General features: G+C 46.8%; 1 protein-coding gene across 6 annotated transcripts in view; it reads right to left on the reverse strand.

Annotated features, from left to right (window-relative positions):
• Positions 1-18,389, reverse strand: part of LOC117583829 (band 4.1-like protein 4) — a 59,595-nt gene that overhangs the window by 24,092 nt on the left and 17,114 nt on the right. For all 6 annotated transcript variants that reach the window (XM_034272422.1, XM_034272420.1, XM_034272421.1 and 3 more), the window contains exon 2: positions 8,761-8,933. In XM_034272422.1, coding sequence (XP_034128313.1) covers positions 8,761-8,844 — 84 coding nt within the window. In that variant the 5' untranslated portion in view covers positions 8,845-8,933. The remainder of the gene's footprint in view (positions 1-8,760; positions 8,934-18,389) is intronic.

Here is an 18,389-nt window from a genome sequence, read left to right on the forward strand (position 1 = left end):
GAGCTGAGGCGAGGGCGATAATCTCTATATGACAACACGTTGCCACAAAAGAGTTCTCTCACTCTGTCAAAAGGTCAAACTAAGTTGATTTTTGCATATGCTGATGCCCCTGGGTTCTCTCCAGAGGCATCTTTGTATGCCAGTGTGGAAAAACTAATTGTATTTGAGTTGACTGCATTAGATGACAGTCCAGAGTGGAGTGGAGTGTGGCGTAGAGAGGGGGAAGTGACAAAGTGACAGTGACAGTGACAGCAGCGACTAAGTGAACGTGCTTTTGCAGTTGCTGGGCATTCTGGTGTACTGCTATTCAATGCAGTCCCTGCCATGCATCCTGATGTACACCCATTCTGTGTCCTGCTGCTGTCCCTGCCCTGCCATCCTGCAGCCTTAAATTGCATTACAAATACGTGAACGTCGGCCAAGGACATTAATACAAAGGTCCATACAATTTCCTACGCAAGACCATGTCCTTATTGTTGTCACCAGCTATCTTTTGTTGCTTTTTGGTGTTGTTTTAGTTGCTGTTGTTGTTGCCCAATGCTTTTAACATAAAACGCTGGCTGAAAAGTGCATTTTAAAAATGCATAAGAACCATGAGCGTTCATCATATTGTCGGTCTGGCGTTTACTTAGTCAAAGCTCTGACTGGGGCTAATAATGTATGTGCCCCGTAAATGGAATACTTGATGAAGGTGAGTGTCTGTGTAATATAATATCCCCTAAGCATGTGTGCCAGAGAGTTTTCCCCTCCTTCCGCATCGTTTCGATCTTTGCACTAAATATATTCGAATAGACACATTGCCGGTAGACACGTCGCTCCCCTCATCGAAACTCAAACTAATAGAGAGACCGACCGACCGACCGACCGACCGACCGACCGACCCCACATAACAAGTTTCCATCCTAATGAAGTACGCCTCATGCATGTCGAAAGCCCGAAAGACCCGAAAGCCTTTCCTTAACGTTATGGCTAAAAATCAACGTTAAAACATGTAAGGGACCGCAATGGCCAGCAATTAATCACAGAGCAAAAGGAGACAGGGTGGGGATGGAGAGGGAGGGAAAAACCCGGAAAAACTTCTGCAAACAAAAGTGTTTAAGTCCCAAAAGGTTTTTTCTGGAAGCGTACAGCCACTCCCTTTTCCTCCCCAGCCCTGACTTCATTTTTCTCTCTCCCTTTGAGAGAGTTCAATAAATTAGATTTCGCTTGAGTCGAAGTGAAGCGAACGAACCAGTGACGTAGTAGATGATGTCTGGGGCATCAAAGGATGATGTGGATGTGGATGCGGATGCGAATAGCTAGTGGCTGATGCTGACAGCAGCGAAAATTGAGCTGAGGATGGAAACTCCGGATGTTCCCCAACGATGATTATGTTGATGCTAATGATGATTAGGTCTTTGGCTAAAATGTCTTAATCAAATTATGCTTACTTTGATGTTAGAAGGAGTGCTGGCTGCTTGGCTGCTTGGCTGCTGCTGCCTAAAGGACATCGAGTCCTGGCCAAGTACACTTAATGAGCTTACACCAGACTCCTGTCCGCTGTTGGCAGGCGGCACAAATAGAAGAAGTTTTGCGCCATGCAACTTAATTAGAGGAACGCCAAGTGGTAAGCCGGAAAATATAGCACACATGTCTGGCCACCATTCCGTTCCAGCCCCCAAGTAGCACTTGCCGGCCACCCATCCTTTCTGGAGCGACGACACTTTTTCTGTGTGTGGTGGGGGCTGACAAAATCCCTGCCAAAACGTAATCAACGTCTTGCCAAAACTTTAACTACGTGACTAACCCAATTCTTGCCTCCTGCGTGTGCGCTGAAATCTGCTGCATGTTGCCGCCAGACTTTAATATAATTAACACATAGTTTATGTTCCCGAAGGGTTTCACAACGCACACACTCTAACCTCTTCTCTCTCTGGCTGTGTGGAGCCCGTTCCGCTTGGCATTATGTCAGCTTATTTGTTGCAATTTACAGCTGAAAAAGTTCAGCGAAAAGGGAAAAGCCGCTGCTGCAATGGGGGTCAGGTCAGATGGCGAAGATGGTGGTGCTACTCAGCTTCTGGTACACCCTAAACATTGTTCCATCTACCCTGTATGTGTGTCTGCGTTCTCCTTGTTTGCAACTTCTCCTCCGTCCGAGGCTCTCTCTGCCAATTTCATTGTGCGTATAATTGCGATGCTTGGCTTAAACGTGCGCTGACCTCTGACAAACAGAAAGCACACACACAGCCACAACCAACACACACACTGATGCAAAAACAGAGCTGCATTCGTTTGTGTTTATAACGGCATTATGAGTCTTAAGCTCAGGGCACAGCAAAAAACCAAAAAACCAAAAAAAAAAGGAATAAATAGAAGAAAAACAGCAGCACAAACAAAGCCAAAACAAGAGAGAAATATGCACGTAGCAGGATGGAACATAAACACAGAGAAACAGAGAAAAATACAGAGCGAAAGAGAGAGAGAGAGAGAGAACCGAAAAGAGACAGGTACACGAAGAGAAAGAAAGAAAGTCCAGAGAGAGACAAACACTCAGTCGCTTGTAATGTCACAGACAAAACGGCGACAAAATGAAAGAAAAGCAATGGCAGAGGCAGAGACAGAGGCAACATCGTGTTTGGTTGTCGTCGTCTTTATGCACAAAACCCAGTCAGAGAATCCAAATGCTAAAGCAGATTTATGTCCATGCCGTCACTCCTTCATCCTCCTTCATCTTCATCTCTTTAGTTGAAGCTCTCCCACCCTCTCGCCCCGTGTGGCTCATCGCCATATTGGCGCATCTTCCACCTAACTGAAAAACACATTCAACAAACGAGATTTGCGTAATTCCTGCAGCTCAGCCTGCAAAGGTTCATCTCCGTCTCCGCCTCTTGTTTGCTGTTTGCTGGCTCTACTCGCCGAAGTTGTTTTCGCTGTTGTTTCGTATTCGGTGGATGGTGCATACCCTATGAGCAGGTGGGTATTCCCGGAAATTGGCAAGGTGCAGCAAGAAATAAACTGTGATGGAATAGAAGGATTTTCCCCATAAGAGACTCGCTTGCATTCAAGATCTGCTAATGCTGTTAATATTATTATTTCATCATCCAAAATCGTAACCCACGCTCCGTAACCTCTCCCGTAAGCGTATCCATCTGTCAGCTTCCTTTGCAAAGTGCATTTGTTCTGCTCCTTGTTCTGCAGATGCTTGCAGTTTAGAAGCGACGTCGGCTGTCTGTTTACGAGAGTTTTATTTCGCATGCCACGCCAAACGGGCACAAAGCCTGACAATGCTGCATGTGGATGTGTATGTGGACGACGACGACGGCGACGGCGACTGCGGACTGGGTCTCAGCATCAGAACCTTCTTCTCAGCCTCTTTGACTTCGCCTCTGACTCTGACTCAGAATCAGCATCAGCATCAGCATCAGCATCAGCTTGGGCATCAGCTTTGGAATCCCCATCTCCAGCTTCAACTAGAGCTGCTGCCTGATGCCTGCTGACTCCTGCCTCTTGTTGCAATATGAGTTGTGTGTCGCCCGTCATCGTCACATAGCGGCACTTCTTGTTCCGCCTTTCCGATCGCCCGTTTTTTTTTGTTGTTGTCGTTTTCGTTTTTGTTTTTGTTTTGTGGCATGTTTGGGCTTTGGCAGTTCTTTGGCTCGTTCGTTGCCCCGTTGACAGTTGTCGCAGCTTTTCCGCACTCCGTTGACGGTTTTTTTTACGGCAGCTTTTTCCAGCGGGATGCGCTCTTTGAGCCAAGGATAGTTTCTTTTACTTTTGCTGTGCTAATTCCAGCCCGGGGCACGGCAATCAATATGTGGCAGAGTGGCGGTGAAATATTGCACGTGCAACTGTTCAACATGTCTCGGGCTTTTCCGGCTGGCTGCCAGAGAGAGCTACGACTTCCGCCGCTGGGGCATCACTTGCATTTTCCGCACACTGCACGTTGCATGTTGCACGTTGAGAGAGACGTCTGTGGCAAATGCTGGATATCATTGTGTTTGGCTGGCAAACATTTCTGCGCTTATCCGCGCGCACACAAAAACCCAAGACATGGCCATGCCGCTACGCTCTAGACCCGGTCTCACCTTGAAATTTCTTTGCTGCTTTTGTTAGCTCTCCCATTCAAACGCTTGGGCAAACAAACAGCGCAGGCAGACCGATAGAGAGACAGACAGACAGACAGAGGGGGCTAACTGACAGCGACACAGGGCGCAAAAGAAGTCGAAAAGTGAGGCTGAGCTGGTCCGACCCCAGACCAGACCAGAGCCATGGACCACCAAGTGAGTGAGTTATCTGATGGCCGTCAAGTTAGAGCTCTTTTGGTCTGATCTCCCACCCGTTCCGTTCGGTTCTGGCCACCCGCTGAATCGTCTGTCCAACGGTACGACGTTCTGTATTTGCGTTTAAAGTTTTTTGATTGAATTGTTGCAAATTGTTTGCAAATCTATTTCGTTTGGGGCCCCGCAGCACCAAGGCATTCGTACTCCTCCATTGAACAATTGGTTTTTGTCTTTGTCTGTCTGTGGTGCGGGGGCTTTTGTGGCCACGCAGATATCCAGACATATCCAGAGTCAGCCTCGACTCGACTTGACACTGAGTTATGGTTCTGACAGCTGCTGCAAAAGGCAGCCCACAGACTGAGTGAGAGCGAGAGAGATGCAGTTAGAGGGAGACTCTTTTGGCCAGCTTTGGATTTCCATTCTATAGTCAGTTTTTGAGCCACAAAATTTCGTTGCCTTTGTTAATCCTATTACCGAACCGAAACGCAACTTCAGCAACAGATAAAGTAATTACCCCACACAGCTGCCCCCAAAAAAAAGGGAACCAGGGGAGCGGACTTTGCTTCGCTGACTCTGGCAGAAAAAAAGGTAAAGGTTTAGACCTTTTTTCTTCTTTATTAATTCAGTCTGAACTGTGAGGATGAAGTTTCTCCTCCATCCAAAGAGAGCGGCTCATATTTCCCTTGCTCTGTGTTAGACAATTTCCATTAAATCTGTAAACATTTCCGGTTGGATTCTCATTTTGAATCGATGGTCAGTTTCCTTTCTATATCCTGGCCTTGGCTAACATTAACTTTAGCCATTAGAAAATGAGACGCAGGTGTGGGTGCACCAATGAAATCTAGACGCCAGCCAGCATTTATTTAGCCATTAAACACGCTTCATGGGTTTTTGCTTATTTTCAGTCTCATTTTCATTATCAATTTGGTCGCGCGCGGACTGTCCAAGGGGTGGTGGGGAGGTGGGCAGGTGGTAGGCGGGGTGACTGTAAAAAAGCTTTTAACTTAATTATGTTGCCCATAAACTGCAGGTTTATTTTGGCCATAGAAATGACGCGAGCTGTGAGCCGTGCGCCGCTTGGCGTGTGAACACTGGACCGACAGACACCAACGCTCGTTCGACTCTAATTAAATGTCGCCTGGGGGGCACATGACCAACATTTTGTCTATCCCAAAGAGCTATACTTATATTCAGATACATTTTAGATATATGCATGTGGTATTTGGTGCGAGTATCTGGCAATTTGTTTCAGTTGTGCCGCTGGCCTGGGGGCTCTGAAGTGCTTGCTCGTGAAACACTCGAATCCAAAACCATTTTCCATTACCATTCCGGCCATGTCATTGTTCGGCCAGTATGTGAATTGAAGTGTGTGTATTTGGTTGAATGATTTACATAAATTCTCAAACGCTGAAACGTTCAAACGTTCAAGCGGCCATGTGTCTGCCCAGTGAGATCTTATCCGATTTCAATCCCAAATCACAGTCCCACAGTCGCACAGTCCCGTCCCAAGTACACACATGGTGCACCCTGTATTGACAGAATCAAGCGCTGGTCAAACAAAACCCACACAATATTTGGCACTCGGCAAGTGGTGGTCAGAGCTTTGGGCACCGTTAAGAAATAATTATATAACCACTTCAAGTGCTGCCACACAGTCGCAGTCTGCTCTGCCGCACTTGAAGTCTTGTGGCAGTCTGGGCCGTGAATTTTCGTACCCAGTGCTGCGCCCTGGCCAAGTGTCATTAGCATTGTAAGCATGATAAATGACGCCACAAAACTCTAAGATTTCGGTCTATATATGAGTGTGTGAGTATGAGTATTTTCCTGAGCATGAAGTCGTCAAAAACCATTTGTCACAGTTTTGCCAGAGCTTAAGGCCGCGACAGAGGCTTTGTCGACTCCATTTTTCAAACTTTTTTATCTCGAACAACTTAAAGTTCTTTGAATGTCACAAATTTCTCAAAAACTTTAAGTTCTTTCAAGTGTTTTAAGAGGGAATTTCTGTTTATTTTTTTCTACTCGGCTTCTCTTGATTTATTTTGTTCATGTGCCCCTGAATTTCTGTGCGTATTTTCCTATTAATAAGCTAGGAAATTGTAATCCCCTCTCGGAAATTGCATACCAAAAAATCACTCATACGCAACGCCAGACATGGGCTCTCATTATGGCCATGGAATATCGATTACGACAGACACCAGCATTGGTCTCGCGGATGATGTGTCGCGGATAAATGTACGAGCAGTATCTCTGAATGGCTAACTGAGCTCCGCTTAACCCAGCGAAATGCAAAACGAGACGACCGCAGGCATCAGTTGTCCCCCTTGTCCTCCCCTTGCCAGCGACATCAATATCCACCTCTCCAATCACTTGGGTCGTCATTAATGGTAGGACTGCAGCCGTGTGGCGGCTTTAAGTGCGTGCGCGCTTAGTGCCATTGGCAGCCGTCAAAATCAACACAGACAACGCCAATGACAATGCCAACAAGCGGCAGTTGCCATCGAAGTTGTGGCTACCCTTTTGCAGAGGGTACTGTGGAGCTACAGTTTGTATCTAAATATTCCAATAATCTTTCAGCCATCTGCTTGCTACTGCACCATGGAATCACTCTATAAACGGTATCAAAGTCTTCGAGTCTTGAAGGAAGACTGCCTGTCGTTTTGCGGTATCGTAGCTGCCAAGTTGACAGACAGTTGGGGCAAAAGCAAGAGCACTGCCTCGGCTGACTGGCTGACTGGCTGGTGTAAATAAAATTACAATTTTGAGGCTGGCGGCCACACGCATTTTCTCCCAGCTTTTCCCTCTGCTCCTCTGACAGTTTTGCATATCTCTCTGGCTCTCTGCGGCACTTTGAGTTTTCATTCATGGCAAATGTCGTTGTTTCTCTCTGTCGGCGGCGAGTCTTTTATCAATCATGTGCCTGAGCAGCACACGGGCAATAATTACAAGCGATAAGTTGTCCGGGCCAGTGGAAACTCATTAATAATGACCCCGAGGGCCAGTGACAACGATGGTTTGTGTCTGGGGCACAGCCGGTTGCTGTCCGACACACAGAGCTAAACACTGGCTGTGGCATGTGGCATGTGGCAGGGGGAAACGTTGCTGCATGCGGGGCACTGGGCACCTACATATATCTAATGCATAATTTATGCCAAAAGTTGAGCTCTGACTTACAGCTGTTGAGCTCGTGTCAAATTATTATAAATCTCTTGTTGATGAGCTGTGATTATTAGCGTTTTACGTGCTCCAATTTTAGCAAGCAACTGCCACATGCAACACACACGCCATAAGCAGAAGGCAGCAGGCAGCTGGCAGCAGGCAGCATGCAAGTGTCATTAGTCAGTTCCAGGAATGGCTAAACTAGTCTGTCGTCGGTATAGCCATAGCTCCCTCCCTCTTTCTGGTCGATCAATCAGGTACGGAACCACTCCACTGATCTGCCGTGGGCGATTCACGCTCAACTGGTCCAATTACCTCATGCATTCACAAACATACTCGAGGTATCTGCCACTCCCCCTGTGTTTTCTTGGGCATAATTAACTGTCGGCCCTTTAAGTCACTTGGTAATTATGTCGCAGACCTCACAAGGGTTCTGGACTTGACAAGAGTCTGCATTGAATATGAGCGTGAACATCTCTGACATTGTTGTACAATTTGCATACGAGCAGAAGTTCAACCTTCAACTTGATTATCTTTTCGATCTACACACAAAAGTTCATTTCAACGGAATTTCCTTTGAATTTCATGGCAATTTTGATGTTCATTTAGTGTAGCAAACTGATTTATGTCTTCCGATTTATGTTTTCTACAAATATTTTGCAATTAAAGGCCAGAGATGCAGAATCAAATATGCTTTTATGGTTTAATTTTTCGCTTGGATTTGCTGAAACCAGAGACATCAGACATCAGGCCACCCAAACATGCCACAGTCGGCAGCCCCAGTGGATGCGTAGAAAAATCACAACCATTTATTTGATTTGCCCGCACAATGATGCCAACTATGAGTGGGGCATGCCACATCAGCAGAAATTTTTCAGCCAGCGAGACAAAAGGCGACAACGAGAGACTCTTCTTTCAGATGACGACCCATTTAATTTGGCAAACGTGAGCAGTTTTAAGCCACCAAGAGAAGAGCAGGCCAGAGAGCAGAGGCTGCGGAAAAACAGAGGGGCAAACACCGTCACCGTCACCGTCACAGACATCTGTGCCTTGGCTCTGGCTCTGGCGCTGACTCTGGATCCATGGACGTGTGAATGATGACACTTTGCATGTGTGTTTGCCCAAGTCACAAGGCCCTGGCACTAAATATTGATGAGGGTGGTGTCTCCTAACTCAGTGTGGCACGTTCAAAGTATGCAACACTTTTTGTCATGTCACAAAATGTTGCTGATGCCGTTGATGATGCCGTTGATGATGATGATTATGGGGTTGTGGGTGTGATGAAAGGGAAAGAGAGTTTACACCAATGTTTACCCTAGGAAATGGAGAGCGGGAAGGCACTTACCTTGATCTCGTGTATAAACTCGGTTTCATCCAGCAAATTAATGCGCACGGACATAATCCGCGATGGCCGACACAGGCAATTCATGTTTGTTGCCCTTTTGCTTTTGCCTTCACTCTCCGCACGATGAAAGATTAAGTTTACGTCGCGTCGCCCTGACGATTGTCTGGCATTGTCTGCAAGAGAAAGATGATAGAAAGTGGCAATTAATATGTGCACATAATTAATACGTAGATATGCTTTTGCTTGTGCAATTAGCAGGAATGCAACTTGCATTTGCAACTGGTTTACAGATGCAGATACAGCGACTGGTTGGAAATGCCTCAAACACCGTCCATGGGGAAGGCAAAGCCTCCAACCAACTCTGGCAGTTATAGTCTGTGTAACTGCCTCTTGGCCTAGGCCTTGTTTTAATAACTCTTTCGGCTTGGCACTTATCTGAGCCGCAGATCAGCAGCCAACACATCAGCGGCAATGACAGTCAGCCAACTGTCAGCGGTTGCCGCTGCTCCGCCATTCCCCCCAGTGGGGGCATTATCATTATAATTTTATAATTGCGGTTGTGTTCCAGCGATAAGTTTAATATGCATGAAGAAGGGGAACCGCAGAAAAAGAATCACCTACGTTGCCAACTAAAGACCCCTCTACTTGGCTGCGAAGACTACAAGAACAACACCAACAAAAGTCACTTAAGCGGATTAGTTAAAGGGCGCTTCTCCCCCTCTCTCGCCCTCTATATTCGTGTCTCTGTGTGGATTGTGTGTGTTGCCTAAAAGCAGATTATGTCATTAGAGTTATAGTACATGGAGGGCGGGGCAGTGGCAAGAGGGTAACGAGCTTAAAGTTTTGCCAAGGGGCTTTAATGGCCAAGTTTGGAAGCGCCACAAAGTTGAAATTAGTGCGGAAACAGCTGTAAGGGCAAAAACCTCTCCATGTCGATGGCAAGTAATAAATAAGGCAATGCCGAACCAAATCGAATTAGCGGCATATGCTAATAGCTTTTATTCCTTTCTTAATGTTTGCCAAATGACTCTAACTTGCACTCGAAAAAGAGTTATCTTGAAGTTTCAATTGTCGAGGTACTCGCGCATAGGGAGTCCCAGGTAAAGCCCATAGACAAAGCAAACTGTACTGTCTCCCGCTTGTATATATCATGAAAACATCAGAAAACATTTCGACGACAAAAAACGCAGAGATAGAGAGAGAGAATGAGTGCCACAACAAGTAGATCTCTGGCGGTGGCACTGCAACTCTGACTCTGAGACGCATGTGGCTGCTTCTTTGTTGGTTGCTGCTTCAACTACAAAATAATTAATGTGCATTCGCATAATGAAAAGCTGCGAATGGGTAAAAAAAAAAAGACCAGCACTAAGGGGGGGCTGGGCCATGGTTGACTTTTCACACATTTCACATGGCCAGACCTCAAAGTTTCTGTTGTTTTTGCATAGTCTCTGACTTGCATAGTAGTTGCACTCACAGCAGTCATCGTTGAGGTTGCAGCCTCTTTTCCATTTGCATTTTCTATGCGTGTGAGTGTGTGTGTGGGGGGGGGCTCTTATTAGACGCTGGCTGGCACATTTCACTGGAGCTCCGGCGCTCATTACACTAATGAAATATTATGCCTAATTAATGGAAAGTCGGCTGCCAACTCGGCTGACTGACATATGTCATACATCTGTCTTTAAGTTGGTCACTCTGTCAGCGCGGCTGGTGCTGTTGCTGCTGCTGCTGCTGTGGCAACGGGGGCAGCAACGGAGCATAGCTGCAAGTTGCATCAATTAAAATGCATATTTATGTGAATGACAGCCACTATGAATGTGGAAAAAGATGGAAATGGTTGTCGTCCCCAGTCCCCAGTCCGCAGTCCCCAGTCCGCAGTCCCAACCCAGTGCTTGTAATTTTAATTGCAGCCGAACGCATGCAACAACAGGTTCATTCAACTTGCCACCAGAGAGAGAGAGAGAGAGAGAGAGAGAGTGTGCAGACTCTGCCGCGCTACGTGAGGTTTTTCCAGCCACCCACAGGAGTAGCAGGCGGAAATAACAATTTAATCGCGCACTTTCTTTAAATTTAATGCCCCTCCTGATCGTTAAGCTTTAGCTTTAGTTTCACATGTTTTCTTTTCATAGATGGGCAAACAATTTCCTCGGCCATAAACATGTTAATTGGTTTTCCGAAAAACTCTTTCAACATTCCTCACCGAGAGTTGGGAAATGTTCAACAAATGCCACAAGTTTCGTCCCCATCCTAAGAGCTGAACCGCAAAGACAGGGAAGGGGCATGGAAAGTCCCCAGAAAATCCTGCAAAACCACACACATGATAAATATGCCATTGATCGATTTTTGAGCAGCATTTCCTGTCCCCTGCCCAGGCACTGATGAAATTTATCGCCTGGCCATATTTATAGCGTCATATCTTTATGCCCGAGCCCTGTGTGTTTACAGGACATCATCAGCATCAGCATCAGCATCAGCATCGGTTAGAGAGTCAGCTTCAACTTAATGTTTCAGCATCCAGCGACACCCTCATAATTTCTTTTCCCATCAAATTTATCACAGCAACAGCAGCAGCAGCAGCAGCAGCAGGGGGAGGAGCAGTGGGAGTAGGAAGAGCATCAGCGGGTGGTAGGCGTGACTTTTCCCCATGCTCTACCGGGGGTGCGATGGCTAAAAGAAAAACTTGCCTTGATTTGTGATAAAGTGCGTGTGGCATTTGGCCGACCGTCCTTGATTCATCCCTGCCCCCTGCCATTGCCTATTTATCAGACGCAAACTTTGCTTTCAATTTTCCGGGGGTACTTTTACTACTTTCTTTCCTGCTCTTCCTTCTATGCTTCCTGCAAAGCTTTTCTACTCATTTTTCCCTGCTCCTTCTTTTCGGGTGCTTTATTAATAATATTTGTGCAGACTCCCCATACATCCTCCCTAAATCCATATACTGTCGCACATTACTGCTCTCCTCTCCTCACATAATCATAAACTCGATGGAAAAGACGCTCGCTCCCTACTTGCATTCATTTCTGTTTTTCTGCTTTTCTGCTTTTCTGCTTTTCTGACGGGCGTATCAATAACTGAAAATGTCTCAAACAGCATTTTGTCATATTTCAATGAATCCGCACTCCTTCACTCCCTAGATCCCTCCTGGCATCCATCTGTATCCCTTGGTTCCATTTTATGTTTGCGGAAGTAACACCCAGGCCAAGGCAAAAGGCAAACAAACTTTTAGCACATACATCTGCCAGAAAGGCAGCAGCAGCAGCAGCAGCAGCAGCAGAGTAATGTCTGGCACAGGTCTCTCTCGCTCTCTCTCCCTTTTTGGTCTTTGGTCTGGTTTTCTGGCTAAAACGAAATTATTTATTACCAGTGTTGTTGTTGCTGGCTGGCTGTTTGTGGGGGTGATAAAGGGGACGGAACTGCTGCCTGTGTGCGTAGATTTTGCTGCTGGTAATGATGATGAAAAACGTGAAAGCATCGAAAAGTGCAAATGCCAAACAAAAAAAAAAAGGTGAGAAGGGGGCGCCGCAAATCGGAAGGATTGCCCCAGACATAGTCGCAGGCCCATAGCTCATGGCCCAGAAACCTGAAACCCGAGACCAGACCCACACTTTAATGATGATTAAATGCGCGTTTGGGTTTTTCAGCACATAGAAGGGTATCACTCTGCTGCTCTCTCAGGCAGTGATTTTCCACGTTTTTTTAGCTGCTTGATTTGACTATCAAATGGAGCTTAGGGACCAGGGACGCTGGCGAATAACTCCTCAAATGAGCTGGAAAATTGAAGCCAAGGGCAAAGCGCTGTCCAAATGAATTGCAGGAATTTCCAGGAATTTCCATGCTAAATTTACTCCCAATGAAAACCAACTCCAAGCGAGCTCTAGCTGCAAGTGAAAGAGTTCTTTGCATCCCACAAATTTGTTGCACAAATATTTGCTTGAAAGATGCCAAGACTCCTCCTCGCGGTGGAGATTTGCGTGCATGAAATTACTTAATACAGTTCGCGGCCTCGTTTTTCCATCTCTAGCGCTAATTTCTGAGAAATGCTTGAGTTGGGCCATGGCCTCCTCTCCTGCAGAGAGGCGAGAGAGAGCGATGTGCATAGCCATAGTCGGGGCACGAAATGGCATGGACTTGGCCACAATCCGCAGGCGGGCATAAATTTTACAGGCGCACCACAAACACATACACAGAAAATTGCATTATAGCATATGGGGATGAATGGACGGTTGGATGGGCGGAGACAGGAGAGGGACGGTTCGGTTGGGGCGTGGGCACAGCTCCTACCTTGAGGCATTTGCAGCAATTAACACGGTCCACGGCGTGTCTTGGCGCCCACTTCGGAACGCCACAATCAGAGAGGCTGTGGCTGTGCCGAGGGGCCTCAGAGTTTCTTATTTTCTCACTTATTTTTGGCACGTAATGAGCTTGGAAATCCATTGGATTGTGTCCAAGACGCAGGCACGGGCGCACACTGCCTCTAATTGCATTGACGCTTTTGCCAAAGGAATGACATTGAGAGGTGCATGCCACCTGGAGGCACCTTGGAGGAGGGGCACACCGCCTGGACCTGATTGAGTTGCAGTTAATTAGGCCTCGCTGCCTGGCATTTCGATGATTTTAATGATTTGTAGCGCTTTTTGCTTGGGCAAAAATATTCCGCCTACATGTGGCACATGGATACGTGCCGCTGCCCCGTGTGGCACCCTACTCACTGACCTGTCTGACTGCCGGCTGGCTGCTACGACAACACGTCGAGTGCAATGACACACAAGATTTTTGTGCCGTGTATGTGCTGTATGAGTATTTATTTACAGTTGCCGACACAACGATGACGTTGCCTGACGACAGGCCCGGTGAGTGTGTGCGTTAATATTTAAGCGGTTGCATGGGAACTTGTTAACACCAACGAGGTAGCAGGCAGCGGGCACACAAACACACGACCGTGCCACAAGACCAGACCAGAGCGAGACCCCGCCACAGCCACAGCCACAGCCACAGCCCCAGACAAGCGCCAAGGGAGTGACTGGAAGAAGGGGGCAGGCAGTACGGTGTGTAGCACGGGGGAGTGGCAGCATCCATGGCCAGGAAGCTGCCTCGACGCTGCCTCGTCGCTGCTCCACAGCTACGTGAGTGATTGTCAAGTGCTTGACGCTGCAGACAAATGAAATTCGCTTAAAGTGCGCGCCCCACAGTCGGCAGGCACGGTCACAGTTGCAGTTGCAAGTTCGCTGCTGTTGCGGGGATACACCATACACCATGCCCCATGTCTGGTCTCTAGGACAACTTGAACTGCTGTCTGTGCAATGGGGGGGCGTGACTGTGACTAAAGGCTAAGGTTGCCAGCAAACGAATACCCCTTACAGGGGAGATCGAAGGTTGTTTGAGAGATCTGAAAGGGTTTGTCTGTGCTGAATGGAAGTTTTCTTCATCTACAATCGATGAATAGGTGAGGAAGTAGTTGATATTGGTTGTTTCGGCTTAGACATAATTTAGGAGCAAGTTTTTCTTGCCCTTTTACAGGGTATCTCCATCGCCTGATGGCTGCCTGATGTCAAGGCAAAGGTAACATCATCATTCTTGCACCACAACATTCCGCTCCTCCCCTCACACGCCCTTACTGTATTCCATTTTCTATAAAAAACGAAAGAAATCTTCTGTTTCTGGTTGCCTTTTGTGGCAGTGAATGAGTAGGGTGAGGCATGCCTGGCAGCCTGTGAAACTGTAAAATAGAATCAACTCATTCGTCATGTTGCGGAAAATGCATTTTATTTTCTATTTTTCCATTTGGGCCAGGCACATGCGTGAAAATTACTTTATTTTTAATGACTTCCAGGGACCGAGCACGCCTGCAACTAAATGGGACAGTCGACATTCACTGTGGCAACTTGGAAATGCAATGCAGCTGGATGTTGCGTTTGCATAGCCAGCCAGTGAATGATACAATGAAATCTCAGAGATGAGATGGGATGAGATGAGAGTTGCTGCTGCTGCTGCTGTGGGTGGGTGTGGTGGGTTCTGTGCATGTCATTAACTTTATGAGTGCTTAAATGCGGCAGCAGAAGCTCTCCCCAGCCATCTCAAGGTAACGGAAACTGCAATTGCAGTTATGAGGCCAACCCAGGAGGTAAATTACCTGCGCCCCAGCACGCCACATACCACACACCACACACTTGCTTCTGTGTTGCCCCAGGGGAAACATGACCTTTTCTCCATCTTCTCCTCCATTCGATTTACCTGCTGAAGCTGGTGGGAGCTTTGGCAATTCTCCCAAGTGTTTCCACTTGCTGCCCAAAACAATAAACCAGGCCTCCAACAACAACAAAATACATAAATTTGTCCTACGCCACGAAAATAGAGAGAATTCGCGAAGAAATGATATAGAACCTGTGGAAGTGCCTGCTGGTGCTCGTACTGGTCCATGCCACACACGTGTTACAAATTGTATATGAGCAAACACGAAAGAGAAAGGTGCCCCGCCACGGTGGAAGAGAAACAGATAAAGAAAAATACCCCTGCCCCTCAGTGGGGTATCAGCTGCTGCTACTTCTACTGGTGTTCTGGTGTTCTGGTGTTCTGATGCTTCCGCCTGCTTTTGGGAGAGGCAAACGACAGAAAGGCATTTTTATATAGGCGCGCGCTGCTGTGCCACAGGAAAAATGTCGTAAAAAAGTTTTACGATCAAACATTGCACTTTATGTGCTTTTATGTAAAATTACCGTACAACATTGGCAACATTGTCAGCAGAGCTGTAAAAGCAGCAGCAGAATAGCAGGCAGAATGCGGCAGAGGATGTTTCAGCAATAGAAGAGACGCAAAGCTGAAGCTACAGCTGGAGGTGCCACCGGGGAGTATCCCCTAGGCCACGGAGGCAATCAGGCAAAGTTCTCCTCATCCATTTCCGCATCCATCCATCCTTCGCTCCCGCTTGCGTGGTGGGGGAGATAAATCCAATTTACTTATTTGAGTGACTGTTCCTTTGAGCCTCTCTCTATCTTTTATCAGCTGAAAGTACCTGCTATGCTCCGCCTTTCTCTTCCTGCAGCTGCAGCTTCAGCTGGGTGGCTCGATTTAAGAGTATCTTAAATTATGGCTTCAATTAGCCAATTAGCTTTAATTGATGTCTTGGCCCCCGGCCAAAAGTCCTCTTTAATGTCATCGTTTTATGGCCAAAGAGCTCACACATCATTTTGCATTAAAAACGCCCTGCATTTATGGCCGAGAACACAATTATTTATGGCACAAACAGACAGGCACAGAGCCAGCGAGAAAGAGAGACAGAGAGAAAGGGCTTGTGTCAATAAAATTGATGTCAAGCGAAACAGAAAGAGAAACCCCCTCGGGGCGGAGAGGAGAGGCTTCCACCACTAGCACACATTTATGCTGTCAGTGGCCATAAATGTGTTCTTGGCCAAATCAAAAGTGTCAAATGGCAGAACCAGAACTCATTTGCACATTAATAAGAAAATTATTTAAATTTTTCATTCAGATGGAAACAGCAGCATCAATTCAGTCCAGATATCGTTTATTGTGGCACCAACAGGTTTCGTTTTTTGTCTCCCGATTGACCCATTTCTCCACATTTCTCACCAACTTTGAGCAGAGTTGAAGGTGCAGAGGAGAAGTTCAGTGAACCGAAGGCAGAGACAAATGTTAAATGCGGGTCGGGTCACATCTTCAGAATCAATTTGCATAATTAATAAAGTGGAAAAGGAACAAGGAATTAATGTTCTTTGTGATAATTGCCGCAATTAGGGAATCTGATTAGATGGCCTACCTAGAATTTTGATAGGCTTTTCTGTGATTTATCGCCAGTCTTTAGATGGTTTTACAGATATTAAAAGCCTGTCCAGCGCCTTTATAGACTGTTTCGTAACGCTTTTTTCACCGAGAGCTTCCTCTGAGCGGCCCTGAGCGGCTTTTGGGCAGCTGACTTTATGTCATGCAGCATTTTGTCTTGTTTTTTTGTGTCCATCTTTTTGGCAGCAGCTTTTCTATGAACTTTTTTCACTGGCTCTTCTTGTGGGGCACCACGTGAGTCGCACAGAAAACCCCAAAGAGTAATCAGGCTTGAGGGATTAGCGCAGTTTTTTAATTGGAGAAACATGTCAACTGTCAGGGATGGCAGGCAGATGACTGCCAGATTCCATAGATGCCACTCGATAAGAGTCGCCTCGGACTGCAACTTTTTGTGGCATTATGTGAAACAAATTAAATCACGCAACCATCCCCAGTGCAGTGGAAAGCGGGAAAAACGATTGGGGCACAACAACTGTGAGTTAAACACCTCCGACACTCGGTCTCGCTGGCTGCCACAGCGGTTGTTGCCCCACAGCCTGGGCCTCTGGGAGGCCTCTCTTTGGGGAATCGGGTCAGCAGACAATGTCAGCAGCCGTATTTAGGGCCTAAAAAATGTCCATCGTTAACGTATTTAATTGCATTAAACAGGCGGGGCAAAACTAGAGCAAGTGCTAAAGGATTTTGTTGGCAGAGGCAGGGTCGTAGGGCGACCAAATATTTACAGACGGCTGGATCCCATTTCGTTTTTGGTTTCGTGCTTTGCTCCTGTTGCGGTTCAACGATTTCCAGCGCTCTCGCTTCAGCCATAATGAGCCCTGGATTGCAGATGTATCTGTATCTGTATCTGTATCTGCTGGGGATTTTGGTTCCTGGTTTTTGCAGCAGTAGCTACGGCCTTCTGGCTGCGGATCCCTTTCTCCTATCGTTTTGCAACTCAATTACAATTTGTATGCTGTATGCTGCGGCTGTTTGCGGCACTCAAGTTGTTTGGGCCCTTCCGTGTTGCCAACAGAGCCGTAGACGTAGCCCGCAAACATCCCGCTTCCACTCTCACTCCTCGGTCGCTTCACGAGGCCATGTGTTTGAGTTAAGCGTTCGTTTTGCGGTTTATTTAATACACTTTGCCCTCGTGCACGGAAATGCAAAGTGAAGCCAAATGAAGGCAAATTGATTGACACACTGAAATCTGAATACCTGGAAGTCCCAGCCCCTGCTGAAGTGTAAATAATCGTCATAGTCGGACGAGCTCTCTGCTCTGCTCTGCTCTGCTCTGCTCGGCTTTTCGTGTTGTGTGGTTTATGCGTTTTACTTAATTACCTATTTGAAATTTTAATGCCCCTTTGATGTGGCAGTCATCAGAACAAGGCACAGACAGAGAGAGAGAGAGAGAGAGAATGAGAGTCCTCATCATAGCAGCACTCCACCGCATTCATACAATTCCGAATCCTCCTGCCACTTCCCAGTGTATCTTTTGATGTGGGCGCTCGTTTCCTGTGTCGCGTGTAGATAAACCTCATTCGAGCCGAGCTGCTTATAAATCAAAATGCAATTTGTTATGGGCCAAAAAGGGCAAAAGCTAATAACTAAACAAACTACGGCGGCGTCCACTAAATCAGCCAAGAGACTCACGATAAAAAAAAACACACAGACACAGACCACAGACTGGGGGACAGCATTCTTTCTGTTCCTTAGACGATGATTATGATGTAGTTGTTGTTCTGCGGATGCTGTTCTAGGTATCTGTTGCTTGTGGCTTGTGGCTTGTGGCTTGCTGCCTGTGGATGTAGGTAGAGCGTGTTGCCCATAATTTATTGGCTGACAAAACAAATTCATTATGA

Source organism: Drosophila guanche, unplaced genomic scaffold (genome assembly GCF_900245975.1).
Source record: "Drosophila guanche unplaced genomic scaffold, DGUA_6, whole genome shotgun sequence".
NCBI classification, from domain to species: Eukaryota; Metazoa; Arthropoda; class Insecta; order Diptera; family Drosophilidae; genus Drosophila; species Drosophila guanche.